The following is a 21,765-nucleotide window of genomic DNA, read 5'->3' on the forward strand; positions in this document are numbered from 1 at the left end:
TTATTTTGCACAAAAAAAAAGGAGTTAGTGTCCAAGCTCAGTCGGTAGATTGTTATTTTAAATTAACTTATTTATAAATTTTACAAATATTAATAAATAACTTATTGTTAATTTGTTATTCTTATAATAACTTATTATATACAGCAATAAAATTTTAATATAAATTTACGATACATTTGACTATGAAATGGATGTAGTAGTCAACAAATTCTTAAGCATGAAATATCTTCCCAGTATTTATATGTTTTCAATAAAACAATAAAAATCTAAAGTGTAAAACCCAATTTTTTTGAAAATGTAAAAAACAATATACATTTTTAAGAATTTTTAGTGATTTTTTGAAACTCTTTTGTGCCAAAACATATCAATTTGCCCGATTTTCCGATCCATTGATCCGACACGATTTATGAGATTGGCAATCCGGGTTGCCAACCTTGTATTTCTTTTTTCTTTTTTTTTTAAACCTTAGTATTTGCATAGAAGAAAGAGAGAGAATTATGCCAGCCTCTCACTATCACCAGCTATGAATGGGTTGGACGGAGATGACACTAAAGTAGCTTTTCTATGATCAAATGATCATGGTGCACTTGTCTAAAATTGGGCCATTCCAATATACATGTGGGATGGCAATGGTTGCCCGCATTTTCCAATATAATTTCAACTATGGGAAAAATATTAAAAAATAAAAATAAAAATAAATCAACCGCGGGAATTTCTACCATTTGAGACACATTTATTCCATAACAAATCCTCTCATCCAAAGTTTCCACATCACATTGTCTCAATGTGTCACTAGTAAATGGAAGATATTTGATGCAGGACCTTATCGATCCTTCCAAAATAAACAATCCTCCATTGTTTCTTCAGAGAAAAAGATACAATAACTCCCCAAAAGCCAACTGCAAACCCAGTTGCAATACACGCATAGAAGATTGGTTTATCTCCGACCCATGTATCATCTTCCATTTCTTCATTACGACTTGTTTGAGGCACATTTGGTAAAAGATGAGAGCATCCATCCCCTTGTAATCCATAAAGCTTGGGGTTTCCTGTATATGAGCTTTCTCCAAATGTTGATAAAGGAACCTCACAGGGCACACTCCCTTCAAGATCATTATCTGCGACTGAAAAGAGGCCTAGAAAATGGAGACGGCCCAGTTCAAGAGGTATTTTACCCTTGAGCATGTTTCGGGAGAGATCCAGTGCCTGAATTTCACTCAAATCTCCTAAAGATGTTGGGAGTGTACCAGTGAGGTGATTATTTGAGAGGTTCAATATCATGAGTCCTTTTAAGAGGCCCATTTCTCTTGGAATGCATCCACTGAGCTGGTTCGAAGAGAGATCGATTCCAATCAACGATGAAAGAACAATTCCACGATACCCATATGTGTAACCCTTGTTGAAGTTTACTACTTCATTTTGGTAACGGACAGGTCCAAAGAACGTCAAATCGTTTGTTGACTTGTTTGCCCATGCAGAGTTGTTATGGAAACAAGGAGGTATGGAACCTCGAAATTTATTTTGGGAAAGATCTAGAATTGCAAGTTCTTGGAGCCGGCAAAAGCTGTAGGGGATATTACCTTCAAAATTGTTTCCCTTTAAGATCAACACCCGTAAAAGAATTGCGTTTTCTATCTCTTTTGGAACGACACCTGACATATTGTTATCTTCAATGTCTATGACCGCCAGCTGTTCACTTTTGGCAAGTAAGCTCTTAGGTATTGTTCCATTAAATGCATTGCGATTCAAATGTAATGACCTTAACATAGGTAAATCGAAGTTCTCTGAGATCAAGGGCCCCTCCAAGTTGTTATTTGCTAGCTTCAAGTACTTCAAATTATTTCCTTTGGTAAGATCGGGTGGCAAAGTTCCCGATAGTCTGTTGTTTGACAAGTCCAAAAGTTCCAATGTATCTATCATATCTATCCAATCGGATGGTAGTCTCCCAGAAAAATTGTTAGAAGACAAATCCAACTCTAACAAGTTCTTTAATGTGCTGATGGAAGAATCAATGCCACCACTTAAGGAGTTACAACACATATTTAGTTTCTTCAACCCCGGAAGATCGGTAAAGAAATTATTTGGTATTTCTCCTCTGATTTTGCTGCTAGAGATGTCTAGTGTCTCAAGACTAGGTGTAGGCCCAAGAACACTGGTATTGAATTTGCTCAGGTCACAATATGACAATTGGAGTTCGGAAAGTTGGAAAGGTAAAACATCACTCAATATAACAAGTCTACTATTGCAAGAAAGGTCCACATATTGAAGCATAGAGAGATTGGCTAGGGTTGATAAGGAGAAGCCCTCTAGCTTTTGAAGCTCACCCAGTTCTTGAGGGATGCCTCCTGAAAGGTTGTTATTGGAGAGGAACAAGCGCTCTAAATTATGAAGCTTACCTAGTTCTTGAGGGATGCTCCCAGTGAGGTGATTATTGGAGAGGTCCAAAAACTGTAAATTTCGAAGCTTTGATAGTTCTGGAGGGATGGCTTCTGAAAGGTTATTATGATCAATATAGACCGAATGGAGAAAGGATAAATTGCCAAGAAATCGAGGTAGTCCACCTCGAAATTCATTTTTACTTAGATAAAGTTCTTCAAGAGATGAGAGACTACCCAAGAAAGGAGGAATAGTTCCGTTGAGCTTATTGTAACCTAGATGGAGCTCCTTAAGATGGGAAAGGTTGCCCAAAGAAGAAGGTAGGCTTCCAAGTTGATTGTAACCTAGATGGAGCTCCTTAAGATGGGAAAGGTTGCCCAAAGAAGAAGGTAGGCTTCCAAGTTGATTGTAACCTAGATGGAGCTCCTTAAGATGGGAAAGGTTGCCCAAAGAAGAAGGTAGGCTTCCAAGTTGATTCGAAGATAAATAAAGCACCTCGAGGGACGACGATTGCAAACCTATCTCCACTGGGATTGCGCCTTCAAATGAATTGTCCGATAAGTCCAAAGTTTGCAACTTCTTTAGCCTGTAAAGCTCTGCAAAGACCCCAACAAAAAAGTAGCATCAGGATTGAGGAAAAACCCCATGGAATCTCCATTATGGAGAATCTGGGAATTTATGATCTGCTACATAAAAAGTTCCAAAAGTATGCGATGTCGCCAAAATGGGAAATGTGATTTTTTGGTGCTTGTCTTTTTTTTACACCAGTTTGCTCCGTCTTTTGATGGTCCATCTCAGTTATCCCAATTTCATAGTATTTAGAGGGAGTGGCATTACTTTACATGCTTTTCTAGAATTACCAGATAGAGGGACTTAGGGCTTCAATGTGTACATATCGCTCATTTAGGATATGGCCCTCGATAGAACAAAATAGGGTCCTGAATTTGTGTATTCAGCCTAGTGTTCATAAAATCGAACCAAAACGGTTAATCGGACATTGGGTAAGAAGCTGTTTAACCGGCCTAACCCGTAAACCGGTCGATCCAACCGTTCTAACTGGGCAAGTCCCGGGCGTTCAGCAAATTGTTGAAAAAAATAAAAATGATACAAAAAAATCTACTAAAATGTGAAAAGCATATAGAGAATGATTAAAACAAAACACACTCAACTGAAGTTTCAAATTAATGAAAAAAATGGATTTTAAAGAATCAATTTTTGCTTAGGGGTATTTTTAAAATTTTTTAAAAAAGATTGAAAAATATAATAATGAGTATTAATGATAAAAAAAAATTTTAACATTTACCATAATATTAAAAAATATATATATTACAAACAAATTCCCTAATTTTTAGATTTTTATATATATTTTTTTGAAATAGAGCGCCTGATTTTTCTAACATTGATTCGGCCTCAAATGGTTGAAAAAACACTCTGATGATCATGATAACGTCAAGCCAAAAGCACCTTATTTGTGTATTTGCTCTTCTCTCTCATTTTGCATCCATGGCTGCCTCTCTCTCTCATAAACACACACACATACTGGTGTTTCTATATAAGACTGCTACTCTCTCGAGGAATTGCAACGCGTGTAACCACACACACTCCCACTCGGTTTTGTAAAATTTTGAAAGCATACCAAATTTTAATAATGAACATCAAAACTGATGGCATGATCTTAACTGCCTCCTATGGAACCGTTAATTCAAAAGAAAAAGAGTGCCAAGAGTGAGAGATTCAGCACCTTTAATGGACAATGAACCACGCAAGTTGTTGTCTGAAAGATCAAGGAACCGAAGTCCTTCAAGCCTATGAAGAGAAGTGAGATTGATATTAAGTTCTCTGTTCGCAACCCCCAAAGAACCCAATCCCAAACCAACAACCTGACCCTCTTTACCGCACGTCACTCTCAACCAGCCACAGCAATCCGTTCCCTCCCATGAAACAGATAATTGCTCATATGCAGAGGTTTGATTAAGGAAGGAAGCTTTGAATGCCAAGAGAGCTGCTCTTTCTCTCTCCAGGCACGAACATCCAACCCAAAAGAAAATGTTGATTACGCTTAACATAAGAAACAGGCATGAGGCAAGTGATTTTTTGTGAGAGCAGAGAGCCCCCATGACTGACCTCTTTCTTAACTGAATTCGAACACACACATAGACTCTTTATAGCAGATGCTAAGCGAAGTATAAAAATAAGCATAAATTTTTAAGATATTTTGAATTCTCAGCAATTGCTTTGCTGGTTTTTGGTTCTATATAATAAAGTAGCTAACTGTATCAGTCAAACTGAGATTCCAAATTTATTTTACTTGGAAATGGATTTGCAGAGTAACTGTTGCTTTTTGGTTTATGTAAGGACCCAAAAACTTTATCTAAATTACTAAATAAGCCGATTATAGACAGAAATTAAAAAGAAGGTCAGACAACCAACGTTTTTTTTTTTTTTTTCAAAATTGCCTCTCGGTCTAAGGATGCATCCTCATACCACTTTTTTTTTTGAGTTTTTTTGTTAGTAGGGCGGTCCCCATCCTCGAACAGCTATTTCTTTCTTATTTTTTGAGAAAAATAGCGGTCTAAGGTCCCCATACTCGGACCGTGCTTTATTTCTTATTTTTTAAGATAAACAATGGTCCAAGGTTGGGGATCTCGAACTGCTCTTTAGACTGAGCAAAACTCAATTCTTGGGAGGTCCGAGGTCCCCATCCTCAGACCGCGCTTTATTTCTTATTTTTTGAGAAAAACAACAGTCCGAGGTTGGGGATCTTGGACCGCTCTTTAGACTGAGCAAAACTCAATTCTTGGGAGGTCCGAGGTCCCCATCCGCGGATCGCGCTTTATTCTTTAGTTTTTGAGAAAAACAATGGTTTGAAGATGGGTACCTCATATTGGTCTATTGGGGTTTTGTTGTGTTCGCAGGGCAGTCCAAGAATTCTAACCTTGGACTGCCTAGGCACAGCACCTAAAGTTTTGGGCATTGCCCTACTAACAAAAAAACTAGAGAAAAACAAAAAAATAAAACAAAAATGAAATGACAGAGGGGCAATTTAAAAAAAAAAAAATACGGAATGACCGACCTTCTTTGTAATTTCTGCCTATAATAAAATCATTTTATATTTTAGGTAACTATTTCAGATCTATACATATATTACTCTAAATTTTGATAGAATATTTTCTATAGGTAGTTGAAATGTACACAAGAGCCGGATTCTACTATTTGTAAACATTTTGTTTTTATACGTCTCACCAAGATAAATTTCTAGACTACATAACGATGGCGTTATTGTGGATATGACTCTCGGCGATCGAGTAAAAATATGAAAAAAAAACAATAAATGATTGCTCAAAAATTATCCTTTCAAACATGACATATTTATTAACAAAACCAACTAAGAATAAGTGTACACACCAGTGATGCGTCGGCACAGTAAGCATTTTAGAAAAAGTGAGCCTTGTTATTCCATCGTTTGATAAGGAAAAGCAAGTGACTCCTCACCATATATTCTTCTCTCTCTCTTATTTTTAACAAAACGTGAATGACCCGCCTACAAATTGCTCTGGTCAAAAGTCTTCCCATTGTTTACCACCCAAAGCCACTGTCGTCAATCTTAATCTCTCTCACTCACATATACAAATACCAAACAAAAATTTATATAAGATAGAAACCTTAACATGTAATAATATTAAGATACATCTCAAAAATCTATTATAAAACATTATTTTGATATTGAAAAACCCTCTAATTGATCATCTCGACATCGAGATGTATGAATATGAAAAGAAAAAAAAAAATTTGAATCCTCGACGTAATGTATCTTGCAATAAATTATCTAGACTATTGTAATATTTTTAAAATTTCAAAAAAAAAAAATAATCCTATCTTTTTCAGTAATCAGGTACACAAATTTAGAGGACTAAATTTCTTTAAAGGGGGAAGAATGTAATAATTCTAAAATTAAAAAAAAAAAACTTTTAGTAAGTGTTAGTCCATATGAACATGATGATCATTAGAAATCATCACTATTTTCAAAATCTTTTGGTTAAGTTTCTTTTGTTTGCACTGCCTTGCCACGTCAAGTGGACGTGGGCTTTAAGCATATAAGGGGTTATATAATGGTTACACCTTGTGTAGGAGGTGTAACTTAATAAAATATTATCATAAGGTGTTGTAAGAGTTTTAGTACGAGAGGCGAGGACTCCCATCTTAGAAAACTTATGAGATCTTTCTCTCTCTGATCAAAACACAGAGAGCCCCTCTCCCTAGCTGAATTTTTATCGGAAGCTCCCTCTCAAATATTTTAAGTTAGTGACTTCATTATCTTGAAAAATAATCCGTTCTTTTTAAAAATGAAATAATTATTTCTGCTTATTATCATGAATTTTAGGCGCAATAAATTTTATATACAAGTGACCTCATTATTTTGAAAAATAATATTTTTAATAAAATTATAATATTAGAAATTTTAAATGTTGTAAATTCTTATAAATAAATTTATTTATTTATTTTTCTTGTCTATTGTTAAAAAATTTTCAAAAGAAATGTGATATTTCTGCTGTTAGTAAAATTGTGAGATTTCTTTCTATTGTTTTTAATATTTAGACATTGTAAATTTCATGTGCAATGACTGCCTTATTATTTGAAAATTGATATTTTTGCAATTGATTATAGCATTATTGTGAAATTTTTAATTACAAATTGGCATCTCATAAATTGTGATAATTCCGTATTCTTGAAATTCTATAAGAGTTTTTCTATACATATTAAACCGGCAATTATGCTAGAATGTCTTTACGAACTGCTACCTTTCTAAATTTGCGCCCAAAATATTTGATTGGTTATTTTTGAAATGTTATTGAAAGTGACTGTTATTAATGGTTTCAGTAAAATTCATATTAATGATTCAGTGATATTTTGAGTACATGATATTGATGTTTTCAAATGTTTAAAGAGATTTAGAAATATTTTAAGTATGCAAGTGGACTCATCCGGTTCGCCGGTGAGGTATGAGTGGACCTATCCGGGATACCTGTAAGGATTAAGTGGACTCATCCGGCACACCGGTGAGGTATAAGTGGACCTGCAAGGATTAAGTGGACCTATCTGGGACGCCGATAGGGATTAAGTGGACCCATCAGGACGCTGATGGGGTATATAAGTGACCTACTTGAGACGCCGATAGGGATTAAGTGGACCCATCAGGACGCGGATGGGGTATATAAGTGACCTACTTTGGACACCGGTAGGGATTAAGTGGACCCATCAGGACGCTGATGGGGTATATAAGTGACCTACTTGGGACGCCAGTAGGGTATTTTGTGGAATCCTTTGAATTATGCACTGCCGTTAAAATGTTGTACGTATTTCAATCATTTGGATTATGTTTAATTGTGCATTTCTGAAAATGCTTGCGCTCGCATTGTTTTTAATTGACCTCCATTTTGAAAGTTCGTTTATATCTTTCAGTCATGATTATTTTTTAAGATTATGATGATCACTTATGGAGTAGCCAAACTCATCAAACTATGGTAAATATTTTTCAGGATAACTGCGGTTTCATTTTGAGTACTCGTCAAGAGCAACTTTGGAAGATATTGTAGTTGTGCCTAAGCTTTCTTTTGTTCCTATGTAAGAATTCGCCATTGTAAATTTATCCTATCAAGAGATGTATATATGTTTTGACTGTCACATCTCAGGAATATTTAGGGTGTGACAACTATCTATTTTCAATATTTTCAAGTGTTTATCAATGTACTTGATTTGCACTATTTTTGAAGTTTAAGATTTTATAATTAGAAATGAAAATTATTTTTCAAACCATATTACGAATTTTTTAAACCAAAATTATATTTTATGATAAAATTTATAAGTGCGCCTTAATTTGATTGTTTCAAGTTGCAACCTTGTACAAACCATACCCCAAAAACAAAGAGAGAAAAATCCAAACTCAATAAATACATATTAATGGAATAGGAAGGCCCCAATCATCAAGTCAAGCAATAGCCTTTCTCTCTCTTGACTTGGAGAGGATCCACACTCTCTCTCTCTTGCTTTGATTTGAGAGGACCCGAGCTTGTGCCTTCCTAATGGAAATTTTTTGCCACTCAATCACATCAATGCATGGTGGGAATCTTCGTATGGGTAGAAATTATATGGGAAACAGTCGCACAGGTCTGTGGGCTGGTTCTTGGAGAAAATGGCCTTTCTTTAACTTGATCATATCAGGGAGATGAAGAGAAAACGTTTTCATCTTATAACATATTATCTAGACTGTCCACTTTCGAGATCTTCAAATATTTATTGATAGTTTGAGTTTTTATTGTTTTTGCAGCTTTAAAATTTATAATCGGGAGTTATAGTCCATCAAAGAGATTTCTAACACCAAAACTGAACTGCATCTTCCAACATGATTTAGATTTAGAGATGTACTTTACTTTGATTATTTAAGGTGGATATCTCGAATAAATTGTCGCGAAACACAAATTTAGGTCTTTCACGTGGGCAATTGGGGAGGCAAAGGAGGGCAAAACCCCTTAAAAAAATCATTATATGGGCCAAAACATCTTAATTAATAAAGTTTACTTCAAAATTTCTCACTACTAATAAATTAGAAAAATGCCCGATTTGCTTTTGGTTTGGGAACCTTAGAGTTATGAGTTGATTGCGGAAATTGATGCATGAAGGTTCAAACTAGAATCGGAAGCAATGTGGGAAAATGTTAGGCGCATCACATATTTTTCCAACTAATCTACATCTCTTATATGTGATTGTGATTGGTAGTGCCATTTACGCTATTTTTACTTGTGGACACAAACACATTGGCCTCTAAATTTCAAAGATAATCGGAAGTCATTAAAAGTCATCAAATTTTGTTAATTGTCAAAAAACAAAAAAAAAAAAGAAGGTCAAGTCTTCAACTCATCTTCATGGAAATCGGTTCTAAACTTGAACCTTAGAAACAAAGACAAAATTAAACAACAAAATCGAAAACCTTTTAGACCTGACAACAAAATATTCCCAAATAATCGAAAAACTTCTTACAACTGACATCAAAATATCCCCAAACATGAAATATTTCCTAATGGAAAAAGTTTATATAGAGCCGAGGCTCTAAACAATCAAATTAGAGGCCAGATCAAAAATTTCACGAAAATAGGTTGTTCGATGCCCAAATATCCTCAAATTGATCATTACAACACAAAGATACATGGACATGAGAAAAAAAATAGGTTTTAAGTTTTGAAAATAGTGCATCTTATAACACATTTTTGGACTATCAATTTTAAAGATTTTCAAGTTTTCATAGATCTACACTATTTTTAAAGCTTTAAATTTTTTAAACTAAATATAACAATATGTTTTATATGGGAATCAACTTTCCGGTAGCATACCGGAATCTCTTGGTAGCGTATTATCATTGGATGCCCTTCACCTCAGCGAAAATAAACTTGAAGGGAGCATACCGTTGTCTATTGTCAACCTCACCTTCCTTGTAAGATTAAATCTTGAAGAGAACATGTACATTGGGAAACCTCTCCACTGCTAAGTGGAAACCACCTGCAAGGTTCTATCCCATGCGAATTAGATAAGCTTTACTCTTTGTGTGGTCTTTATCTCTCCGATAATGACTTGTCAGGTGATTTCTCCTCTCCTTCACAGTCTTTGCAAATGTTTCTAGCCTCGAATATGTGGACCTCTCTGCAAATCCTAAGCTAACCATTTCCCATAAGAACTTTACACCTACTTTCCAGCTTAATAGTCTCAACTTGTCATCATGTGACATGAGAAAGTTCAATTTAAGTTCTTCAGGCTTCCTATGGACTCAAGACCAGTTAGACTTTGTTGATCTCTCAAAGAACAACATTGTTGGGAATATCCCCTTTTGGTTGCTTGAAAACACTAGAGGAGAACTACTATTGCTGGACGGGAATTTGTTCTCAGGAGTACAAGTTTTACCTAACATCTCTTTCAACCTTCAAAGTTTGGACATCTCCAACAACCAAATCACTGGGAATTTACCAAAAATATTCTCTAGTTATTTTGCAAATTTGCAATCACTTAAAATGTCCCAGAATTCCCTTAATGGTGACTTAATGTCCTACATCAATGACTTTAAGGGATTGAGAGTGTTGGATTTGTCTAGCAACAACATCTCAGGAAATTTGCCTTCCATCTTCCCCTGTCACCTAACAATTTTGGATTTATCAAACAACAAAATCACTGGAGAATCACCCTCCAATTTGACCAGAGGAAACGCGCTCATGTTTTTGAGCCTGTCTAATAACTCCTTGAAAGGACCCTTGCAATCCAAACATTTCAAATTACCAAATTTGGTATCATTCCATCTAGATAACAATGCATTCAATGGAACCATACCAAGGAACTTGTTGCGGTGTAGTTCATCTCTAACTGTTCTAAATCTTGCAAATAATAAATTATATGCTCCGAGGCCAATTGAATTATTTTGGCTTTTGGAATTGAAAGTGCTAATCTTGCGAAGCAATTTTTTCGATCATATTCCACTGAAGCTGTGTCAAGTAAAAAGTTTGGCTGTTTTGGATATTTTCCGAAACAACCTTGAACGTCCCATACCTCCTTGCTTCAATCATTTTTCTGCATGGACAAATACCTCTTCTACAAGTTTTACCGAAACAACCTTGAAGGTCCCATACCTCCTTGCTTCAAACATTTTCTGCATGGACAAATACCTCTTCTACAAGTTTTATTTCATCTGATTATGGAGCAAATTTTACCCTTTCTGTCATGCATGGTTCAGAGTTTCATCGAGGCACTGGCTCACAAGAGAAGGTGGACTTTACAAAGGGAAATATGTATATTTATCGCGGGGATCCTCTTAAGTACATGACTGGTTTGGATTTGTCGGAAAACAAATTAAGTGGCCCTATTCCGATAGACATGGGGCTTTTAAAGAACTTGCCATGTTGAATCTCTCCAACAATCTTCTAACAGGTCCAATTACCAAATCCTTTGGAGGATTATTGGGTCTCACAACATTAGATCTTTCTCACAATGCACTCTCTGGTGAAATCCCTCCTCAATTAACAAGGCTTACCCATTTGTCCTTGTTTTCTGTTGCCAATAATAATCTCTTTGGAGAGATACCAGACACAACCCAATTCTGTACTTTCAATGAGAGTTCTTTTAGTGGAAACCCAAGACTAAATACACAAGGAAAGAGGTGTTCGACAACTCTGTCGCCAAATGTACCAGGTGCATCAAGCGATAATGATGGAGAAGATGAAGATGAACGAGAGGAAGGGTGGGTGGAAATGACACCTGCATTCTATGCTTTCATTGCCTTGGGTTATGCCATTGGCATATGGGGAGAGCACTGCCTTTCTTTTTCTTGGCAAGAAGAGAGGACATGCTTGCTTGAGGGCCATGGATGCAAAAGTCTCCCGACTTTTTCATGCATTTTGCCACAGGCATTACAGTCATTCGACTTCTTCGCCCGTTTACAGACAATAACCAAATGGGCAACTATGTTACCATGGCCATGATGCCCTGTCTCATGAGTTTGTATTCCAGTATTCTCCACTGATGTACACTCATATGAAAAATGCTCTCTCTCTTGTGGGTTTCATTTTCTTTGGATGACAAATCTATAACATGACTAACCAACTTAAACTGATCTCAAGCAATATATAACTTCGACACCACCAAGATTTCATTTGCTCTTATTGTAAGGGGAATATAACATATAAATACACCACGAGGACATCCGCTGCTCATTCTTGATGATTAATTGTAGAGATTGACTATAGTTCTAGGCAGATACTCATCTCGGCCAAAGTGCTCATCTTGCGCGATGCGAGTGACTCGGTCCAATCCGAGTGTATAGGGCAAAAAGGCCCTAGAAAAATTAAAAAATATAAAAAATATGAAAAAATAAAATGAAGATAGTAAAGGTAAAAGAAAACCAAAACCAACATTAAAAAATCCAAAAAATCTTAAAAGAGCATAAAATGGATGTAAAAAAAAATGATTTATAGATGGGGAGTTTTAAAAAAAATATCTAAAAAAAGGAAAATATAAATCATGGAAAAAAATTACACATAGCAATAATTTCCAAAAAAATCCAAATCATACAAAAAAATGTATACACCATTCCCATAATTTTTTTACAATTTTTTTAAATTATTTTAAATTTTCTATGTACCCCCCCTTGTACATACAACTCGGGGCAACTTGGCTTTTCCATGGCGAGTCCGAGTGGACTCAGCCGAGCCTCATAACACTAATTCTAGGTGAGGGATGTACACCTATGTACAATTATTCTCCAATTTTTGTCAATAGGCAAGGATGGAGAACGTCCTTATACTTTAATAGCTATAGTCTCTTGTGTTAAAAATGACCAAAATATCTCTACAAGTTTCAAGAGTTCTTTGGTAATTTTATTTCTTTTATATTGTCTTTTTTACATAGTTGGAAGGTGCATAAGTATGATAAGTATGGACTCTCAAAATTATGGAAGACAAATAAAAATAAAATATATTATACACTCTCAAAAAGTCCGACTTAAGCATAAAATATGAAATATAAGGGACCATGTTTATATTTCAGAAATAAAATTCAATATTTGGGTAACTTTCATTGTCATCGTCATCATTTATCTTTTGCACAAAAGATAAATGGTCTTTTATAGACAATCACTTGTTTGAAAAAACTCTTATTTGAAAAAACTAACTTAAATTGAAAAAACAAGTAGGGGCCTCAACCTGCCCCGACCCAACCCGACCGGTAGGATCCATGCTAGACCCGGACAGGAATCCAAACCAGGTCGGTTCAAAGTCAAGTGGACCTAGACCTGACCCGGGTCTATTGTTTGGATATTGGCTAGGAACCGGTATGGTCGACCCGACCCAATTCCCACCTCTACTTTTTGGCAATCAAAGGATCATCATAGTGAAATTGGGCCTATAGCAATTTACATGTGGGACCCAAGGCAAGGGCTGCCCACATTTTTCAAGGAAGGCAAATCTCAAGTTATGCACTACCATGATGATTGAGAAGATAAAGGAAAAACCAGTGTTTTAAAAAACGCCGAGTCGAATCGGACTCGCCCGTTTCGACTCGAAAATCGCAAAAGTGGATCGAATCGGCTGAAAAATCAGAAATCGTCCGGTTCTAGAAAGAACCGGATGATTTTATACAGTGACTCGCCGATTCACTGTACGGAATCGGCGAGTCGGAACAGTGAATCGGCGAGTCCCGTACGGTTTTTTTTTTTTTTTTTTTTTTGTAATCCATGATAGATTTTTTTGTAATACTTGATCGATTTTTTTGTAATCCATGATCGAATTGTTTTTGTTTTTTTGTAATCCATGATCGAATTTTTTGTTTTTTTGTAACCCATGATAGAATTTTTTGTAATCCATGATCGAATTTTTTGTAATCCATGATCGAAAAGTTTGTTTTTTTTTCTTGTAATCCATGATAGAATTTTTTGTTTTTTTTTTTTTTTTGTAACCCATGATAGAATTTTTTGTAATCATGATCGAATGTTTTGTAATACATGATCGAAATGTTTGTTTTTTTTTTGTAATCCATGATCGAAATGTTTGTTTTTTTTTTTGTAATCTATGATTGAATTTTTTGTTTTTTTCTTTTTTTGTAACCCATGATAGAGTTTTTTGTAATCCATGATTGAATTTTTTGTAATCCATGATCGAATTGTTTTTTTCTTTTTTTGTAATCCACAATTAAATTTTTTGTTTTTTTATGTTTGTTTTTTTTTGTAATCCATGATCGAATTTTATGTAATCCATGATCGAATTTTATGTAATCCATGATCGAATTTTTTGTAATCCATGATTGAATTTTTTGAAAATTTGTGATTTTTTTTTTTTAATCCATGATCGAATTTGTTTTTGTAATCCATGATAGAATTTTTTGAAAATTTGTGATTTTTTTTTTTAATCCATGATCGATTTTTTTGAAAATTTGTTATTTTTTTTTTTAAATCCATATTATTCAAAGGGAAAATGAGAGAGATGATGATTCTGAGGCCACCCTATCCCAGCCATATTATTCACATATCGAGTCCCAACAGCAACAGTGTAGGGATGAGCACGACAATGCAGGTGAGCATAAAGGATGGACAATCTTCAGGGATTTTAGATTGGGAACACAACAAAACACTAACACTCAGGGATTTGGAAATAGTCAGACGCCTGCTAATATCGATGATTCGTTTTTAGATCGAATCAATAAATTGTTAAACGAATTCAATCAATGGCACCAGCGTGACCAAGAAGAACAATAACGTCGTCTATCATTTTATTTTTAGATCATATGTTACTAATTTTATGCTTTATTGTAGTCCATGTATGTTGATATACTTATTCCATGATAATTATATGTTTATCCTTTTGTGTGATGTAAATTAAATGCTGAATGGCGGTTCATGCAGGGAAAGAACATATCAATATTCGCATATTCATTCAAAAACATGAAAATTCTTAATGGAGTACCTTCATTTCTTATTGAATTCCTAAAAAACAATATTTATAATGAATTTTAATAAATTTTTTGGATTTTTTTTAAGCTTTATTCTGACCGATTCACCCGATTCTCAATCCGAATCGCCGATTCGCCGATCCGGATCGGTTTTTTGGAAGCCCGTTTCGGGTCACCGATCCGTTTTTTAAACCATTGGGAAAAACCATTTGAGATACAAGAAAGCCAAAATAATTCTCACGGTAGGAATGATACCATTTGAGAAACTTTTACATCATAACAAAACCTCTGATACGAGGTCACCACACCAGACTGTGTCAGGGTGCTATAAAGTCACTAGAAGATGGAAGAGATTTGATGCAAAACTTTATCAATCCTTCCAAAATATACAATTCTCCTTTTTTTCTTTTTTTTTTTTGGGAAAAAGAGATGCCATGACCCCCAAAAGCCAACTATGAATCCAGTTGAGTACGAGCATAGAAAGTTGGTTTGTCTCCAACCCATTTACAATTTTCATTGTCTTCATTTCCATTTCTTGGAGGCACAACTGGCAAAAGATGAAAGCATTCATTCCCTTGAAATCCATAGAGGTTAGGGTTTCCTGCAAATGCGCTTTCTCCAGATAGATGACACAAGGGACACTCCCTTCCATATCATTATCTGCCACTGAAAAGAGACCTAAGAAATGGAGGCAGCCTAGTTCAAGAGGTATTTTGTCCTTGAGCATGTTTCACCAGAGATCCAGTGCCTGAATCTGACTCAAATCTCCTAAAGATGTTGGGAGTGTCCCAGTGAGGTGATTATTTGAGAGGTTCCATGAGTCCTTTTAAGAGGCCCATTTCTTATGGAATGGAGCCACAATGCTGGTTCAAAGAGAGATCAATTCCAATCATCGATGAGAGAACAATTCCACGATATGCATATATGTAAACCTTGTTGAAATTAACCACTTCATACAATTCCACGATATTCATATATGTAACCCTTGTTGAAATTAACCACCTCATTTTGGTCACTGACTTTTGAAAATATATCAAACTCATAGCCTAATGGGGATATTGTATAGTCTGTCCATGCAGGTTTGTTATTGAAACAAGAAGGTATAAAACCTTCAAATTTGTTTTGGGAAAGGACTAGAATTGCAAGTTCTTGGAGCTGGCACAAGCTGTAGCGGATATTACCTTCAAAATTGTTTCTCCTCAAGAATAACATTCTTAAAAGATCTTGTTTATCGATCTCTTTTGGTATGACAGCTGACATATTGTTATCTTCAATGGCTATGACCATCAGTCGTTGACTTTTGATAAGTAAGCTCTTAGGTATTGTTCCATTAAATGCATTGTGATTCAAATGTAATGACATTAAGCTAGGTAGATCAAAGTTCTCTTGAGATCAAGGGCCCCTCCAAGTTGTTATTTGCTAGCTTCAAGTACTTCAAATTATTTCCTTTGGTAAGATTGGATGGTAAAGTTCCTGATAATCTGTTGTTTGATAAGTCCAAAACTTCCAATGTGTTTGTCTGATTGGATGGTAGTCTCCCAGGAAAAAAGTTAGAAGACAAATCCAAATGTAACAAGCTTTCTAATCTGCTAATGGAAGAATTGATGCTACCACTTAAGGAGTTACAACACATATTTAGCTCCTTCAACCTGGGAAGATCAGTAAATAAATTTTTGGGTATTTCTCCTGCAATTCTGTTGTTAGAGATGTCTAATGTCTCTAGAGTACGTTGAATTGAGAGGAACCCAAGAACACTGGGACCGAATTTGCTTATGTCGCAATATGACAAGCGGAGCTTAGAAAGCTGGAAAGGCAAAACACCACTCAATATAACCAATCCACGATTCTGAGAAAGGTTCACACTATGAAGCATGGAGAGATTTGCTAGGGTTGATAAGGAGAAGTTACATGAGAGAGAACTGCTGGAGAGGTCCAAGTCCACTAAGTTTTGAAGCTCACCTAGTTCTTGAGGGATGGCTCCTGAAAGGTTGTTATTGGAGAGGGCCAAGTCCACTAAGTTTTGAAGCTCACCTAGTTCTTGAGGAATGGCTCCGGAAAGGATATTATTGGAGAGGACTATGTGCTCCAAATTATGAAGCTCACCTGGTCCTCAAGGGATAGCTCCTGAAAGGCTGTTATCCGAGAGGAATAAGTGCTCTAAGTTATGAAGCTTACCTAGTTCTTGAGGGATGCTCCCAGAAAGATGATTATTGGAGAGGTCCAAAAACTTTAAATTTTGAAGCTAGGCTAGTTCTGGAGGGATGGCTTCTGAAAAGTCATTATGATCAACATAGATTGTATGGAGAGGGGATAAATTCCTTCTTGAGGAATGGCTCCGGAAAGGATATTATTGGAGAGGACTATGTGCTCCAAATTATGAAGCTCACCTGGTCCTCAAGGTATAGCTCCTGAAAGGCTGTTATCCGAGAGGAATAAGTGCTCTAAGTTATGAAGCTTACCTAGTTCTTGAGGGATGCTTCCTGAAAGATGATTATTGTAGAGGTCCAAAAACTTTGAATTTTGAAGCTAGGCTAGTTCTGGAGGGATGGCATCTGAATGGTCATTATGATCAACATAGACTGTATGGAGAGAGGATAAATTCACAAGAGATTGGGGTAACCTACCTCGAAATTCATTTTCACTAAGATGAAGTGCTTCAAGAGATGACAGACTACCCAAGATTGGAGGAATAGTTTCATTGAACTGATTGTAACTCAGATCAAGCATCTTTTGATTGGAAAGATTGCCCAAAGAAGAAGGAATGCTTTGAAGTTGATTCCAAGATAAATCTAGCCTCTCAAGGGAGGATTGCAAATCTATCTCCACTGGTATTGCACCTTCAAATACATTATCTGATAGGTACAAAGTTTGAAAGTTCTTCAGCCTGGAAAGCTCTGCAAAGACCCCCAACAAAGGAGTAGCATTATGATGGAGGAAAAACCCCATAAGGTCTCCATAATGGGGAAGCTGGGAATTTGAAGGTGTTCTATAAAAATTTAAAAATTCTAGAATTTTTTACTGAAATAGGAAATATGAATTTTCAGTGATTCCTAAAATCTTTTTGTTCATCAGTTTGCTCTCGCTGATTAATCTCAATTATCCCTAATTCGAAATCAATTTTTGAGGGAGAAACATTACTTTCCATAGTTTTCAGAAATGGCTAGGAAAAAACACCTTATTTGGCTTGTTTCCCTTCTCTTTCAATTTGCATCCCATGGCAGGCAGCAGCTGAGAAAGCCCAAACCATACCCCTTCGCCATCCCCCATTAAAACAAAAAAGAAGAATCTCTATGATACTACTAGTTTTTTATATGATTAGAACTCTCTCAAATTCTCACCTATAAAAAAAGACCAACTCATACATGCAAAAAACAAAGTCCCACTCTAGTTTCTCGCTGTACCCCACACCAAAGAAAGAAAAAAAAAAAAATTTTGCGATTGCAAAGACGTATGGAATGTCGGTAATGAAATTTGGTTCTCAGCCACCCTGTATAAAACTTTTAAAAGTTAATTGGAAAGGAAAATAGTATAAAGAATGAGAAGGTTAATTCAAAAGAAAAAGAGCATCAAGAATGACAAATAGAGAATTTAAAATACTCCTAAAACAATATTATAATTTTAAAAATACTCCGAACGGTACCACAACTATGAACGGTAATCGTGAACAATAACTATAAATAATACCATGAATAGTAATTGTGAGTAATAAATAAAAATAAAAATCTTCAAATCCTAAAAAAACTAAAAAATCCTAAAAATAAATATAAATTTTAAAACTATAATATACATTCTAGAAATTGAATAAAAATAAAAAATAATAATAATAAAAACTTCCCCTCCATCATTTAATTCATGATAATGGTTTTGCAGTTGTTTACAACAATTGTTAGGTCCTCAATCCATAAAAAGCTAGACTAGAGGTGCAACCTTAAGGTTGTTGATTATAGGATAACTATTAAAATCCCCCAATTTTGATTTTTTTAGGCACCATCCCCCAATACTTTTGATATCACTCTATGAATCACAATATTATTTTCTTTTGCTACAACCCCAAGTTAAAAAGGTGCCCTTTTTTTATCAAAATTCCCTATTTGACCCTTGTTTATGGCATTTTTTTTTTTTTTGTGTTGGAAAAGAAAATGAGTTCGGTCCAGTACAAAAAATGTGTCATATGAGTCTGACACATTGATTTCATAATGCCAATTTGGCAGTGTTTTGTATCGTACCGGCACTATGAAAACGTGGGTATAAGGCAGAAAGTGAGGTATTTTGATAATAAATTTATTGACTTTTACTGGGGTAAAGTGCGAAAAAAAAAAAATATTGAGGTCTACTGTTTTAAGAAGTTGTGGAGGGAAGAATGTTCAGAAAATAAAGTTCACGGGCTTTCATTAATTTTCCCCAGGTTTACCCTATTCGAACCTTTAAAATAATGTCAACGCACATGATAGTCATGTCTAATAAATTAAAGAAGAGTTTGCAAAAATATCATTTCTTTTTAGTATTAGAAGACCACAACCACTTTTACTCATTAGCATTCAAATTGAGCATTTACCATGCTCAAATTTGAAAAATAAATATTCTTAAGCCTTGTGAAATTTTTTCAAACCTTAAGATGCACCTCAAACTATCCGATTACTTATATAATGGCCAGAGCATTTGTGACCTCCTTATAGGTAAATGTGATTGCAACCTCCTTATATTAAAGTTACCTCCTTACACGTAAATGTGATTGCAACCTCCTTATATTAAAGTCAAATGCTCTTATAATATATAATCTCATAAAATGACCACTATTTTGAAAAAGTTCTCTTTTTTTACAAAAATAAAATAATATACCTTTTAACCATTTGCCTGTGACATTCTTTATTTTTCCATCTTCACTGACAAAACAATGACCACTATTTTGAAAAAGTTCTCTTTTCTTACAAAAATAAAATAATAGACCTTTTAAGTATTTGCCTGTGACATTCTTTACTTTTCCATTTTCACCCTTGTGGTCTTTCATTTTATTTTTAAATTTTTCACATTTTTCTATCTTTTTGCTATGGGTTTGGTTTCCATGAGGTTGCAACCTTAAACAGTCAAATTAAGCGCACCTTCAAATTTGGTCATAACATTCAATTTTGAAGTCAAAAATTCTTAAGATTATCTCATAATCTATTTTCATATCTAATTATAAAATTTTAAACTTCAAAATGGTTAAAATCAAGTAGATCTATAAACATATAAAATTTTTGAAAATGGACGTTCTAAATAATGTGTTGTAAGACGTACCATTTTTTAGACTCAAAATCCTTTTTCTTTCAAAATCATACATATCGATGTCAAGATGCTCAATTATAACGTTTTTCAACATTAAAATAACTTTTTCCGATAGATTTTTTAGGTGCATCCATAGTTCTACATTTTAAAGTTGCAACCTCATATAAAGTTTTTCGTTTGGTAAAACAAGGTTATTTCCTTCATGATGCGCATCACCAATGTAAAACAAAAATGGACGATCCCTTGTTCGATCCTGTTATGAACTTTCTTGAATGTTCGTGTCTATCGCACAAAGTCTATAATATCATAATAACTATTGCCACTTAGGAGCATAATGGGAAGACTTGCTCACCTCATCAAATGCACTATAAATTTGAAAATTTTGGCTTGAATCTAGAAGTTTACCACCTATCTTTACTAAAATGGGGAAAATGTTTGGGCGAATATACATAGGGAAAACCACAAACAATTAGAGGGGTGGCCAGCGCCATAACATGAGGTCTAGTGTTTCTTTACTACCAAATTCAAAACTAAAAAAAAAAAAAACGGAATCGCGAATTTCACTTTGAAAAAAATTTATATAAAGTTGAGGCTCTAAACAATCAAACTAAGACACACCTCAAAAAATTGTAAAAAAAAGTTGCTTCAATGTTGAAAAACGTTCAAATCCAATCATCTCAACCTTGAGATACATGTACTCATAAATAAATAAATTTCAAGTTTTGGAAATAGTGCATCATGTAATACAGTATCTAGACCGTCAATTTTCAAGATTTTTAAATGTTCATAGATCTGCTTGATCTACACTGTTTTTTAAGCTTTAAATTTTATAATTAGACATTAAATAAATTTTCAGGCTATCATCACAAAGATTTATGAGTCGTTTGGGTCTGGATATGCAAATCCTGGGTTTCTCTCAATACTTGGTTTTGCAGATTCCAGTATATGTAAAACCTTATTTTGAAAACAATGTTGTTTGGCTGGCTACTAGAAGAACGCAGAATATGAAAAATATCTTGTTTGGCATAAAGATGGAAACCAGGTTTTGGATGTTTGTTTTTAATGCAATTTAGCCGTTCATTTTGTAAGTTGAACATTTATTGGGTATAATACATGGCCAATAAAAAAGATACTTTTAAAATAAGTTATCAATAATTTATTTGTATAACAAATAAATTACACGGTTCTGATCATATTTTTCAAGATTTTTATAGATCGAATTATTATTCTCTCTCTATACATACACGAACCATGATATATCTATAACATTGCATCTCATTAGATAATAAAGAAGTTAAAATATTACGAATGCATTAGATGGTTGCAGTCATATATTTCTTATCTTTTTATAGGCCGAATCACGATTCTCTCTCTCTCTACCCACAAGCCAAGACGTTCTTAAGGTGGGGTTCTTCGCGAAAAGCCCAAACAATTACAGAATCTCAGCAAAACCTGAGGATACGAGCAGTGTTTTGCAGCAGGCCTCTCTCTCCTCTCTCTCTCTCTCTCTACCTACAGGCCAAGTCGTTCTTATGATTATATAGTTTGAAATTTAAAGAACCAGTCATTTTTTACTAAAAGCTTGAATGTGCAACGACAGAAACATGGAATAAACTCCAGCAAGCAGAAAGAAAATTAGAAACTAAGTGT

At 34.8% G+C, this 21,765-nt stretch overlaps 1 protein-coding gene across 1 annotated transcript; it reads right to left on the bottom strand.

The window, feature by feature from the left end:
* Window positions 1–712: 712 nt before the first annotated feature.
* LOC148782200 (uncharacterized) lies at window positions 713–18,613 on the bottom strand. The gene is made up of 4 exons (XM_088863638.1): window positions 17,383–18,613; window positions 16,500–16,654; window positions 4,118–4,536; window positions 713–2,972 (listed from the first exon to the last, which is right to left on the bottom strand). Exons 1-4 carry the CDS (start codon window positions 17,794–17,796, stop codon window positions 793–795), a joined length of 3,168 nt encoding a protein of 1,055 aa, XP_088719764.1. The 5' UTR covers window positions 17,797–18,613; the 3' UTR covers window positions 713–792.
* Window positions 18,614–21,765: the final 3,152 nt, after the last annotated feature.

This window comes from Amborella trichopoda, chromosome 4 (genome assembly GCF_054954075.1).
Source record: "Amborella trichopoda isolate Santa Cruz 75 chromosome 4, AtrichopodaSantaCruz75HAP2 v2.0, whole genome shotgun sequence".
Lineage (NCBI taxonomy): Eukaryota > Viridiplantae > Streptophyta > Magnoliopsida > Amborellales > Amborellaceae > Amborella > Amborella trichopoda.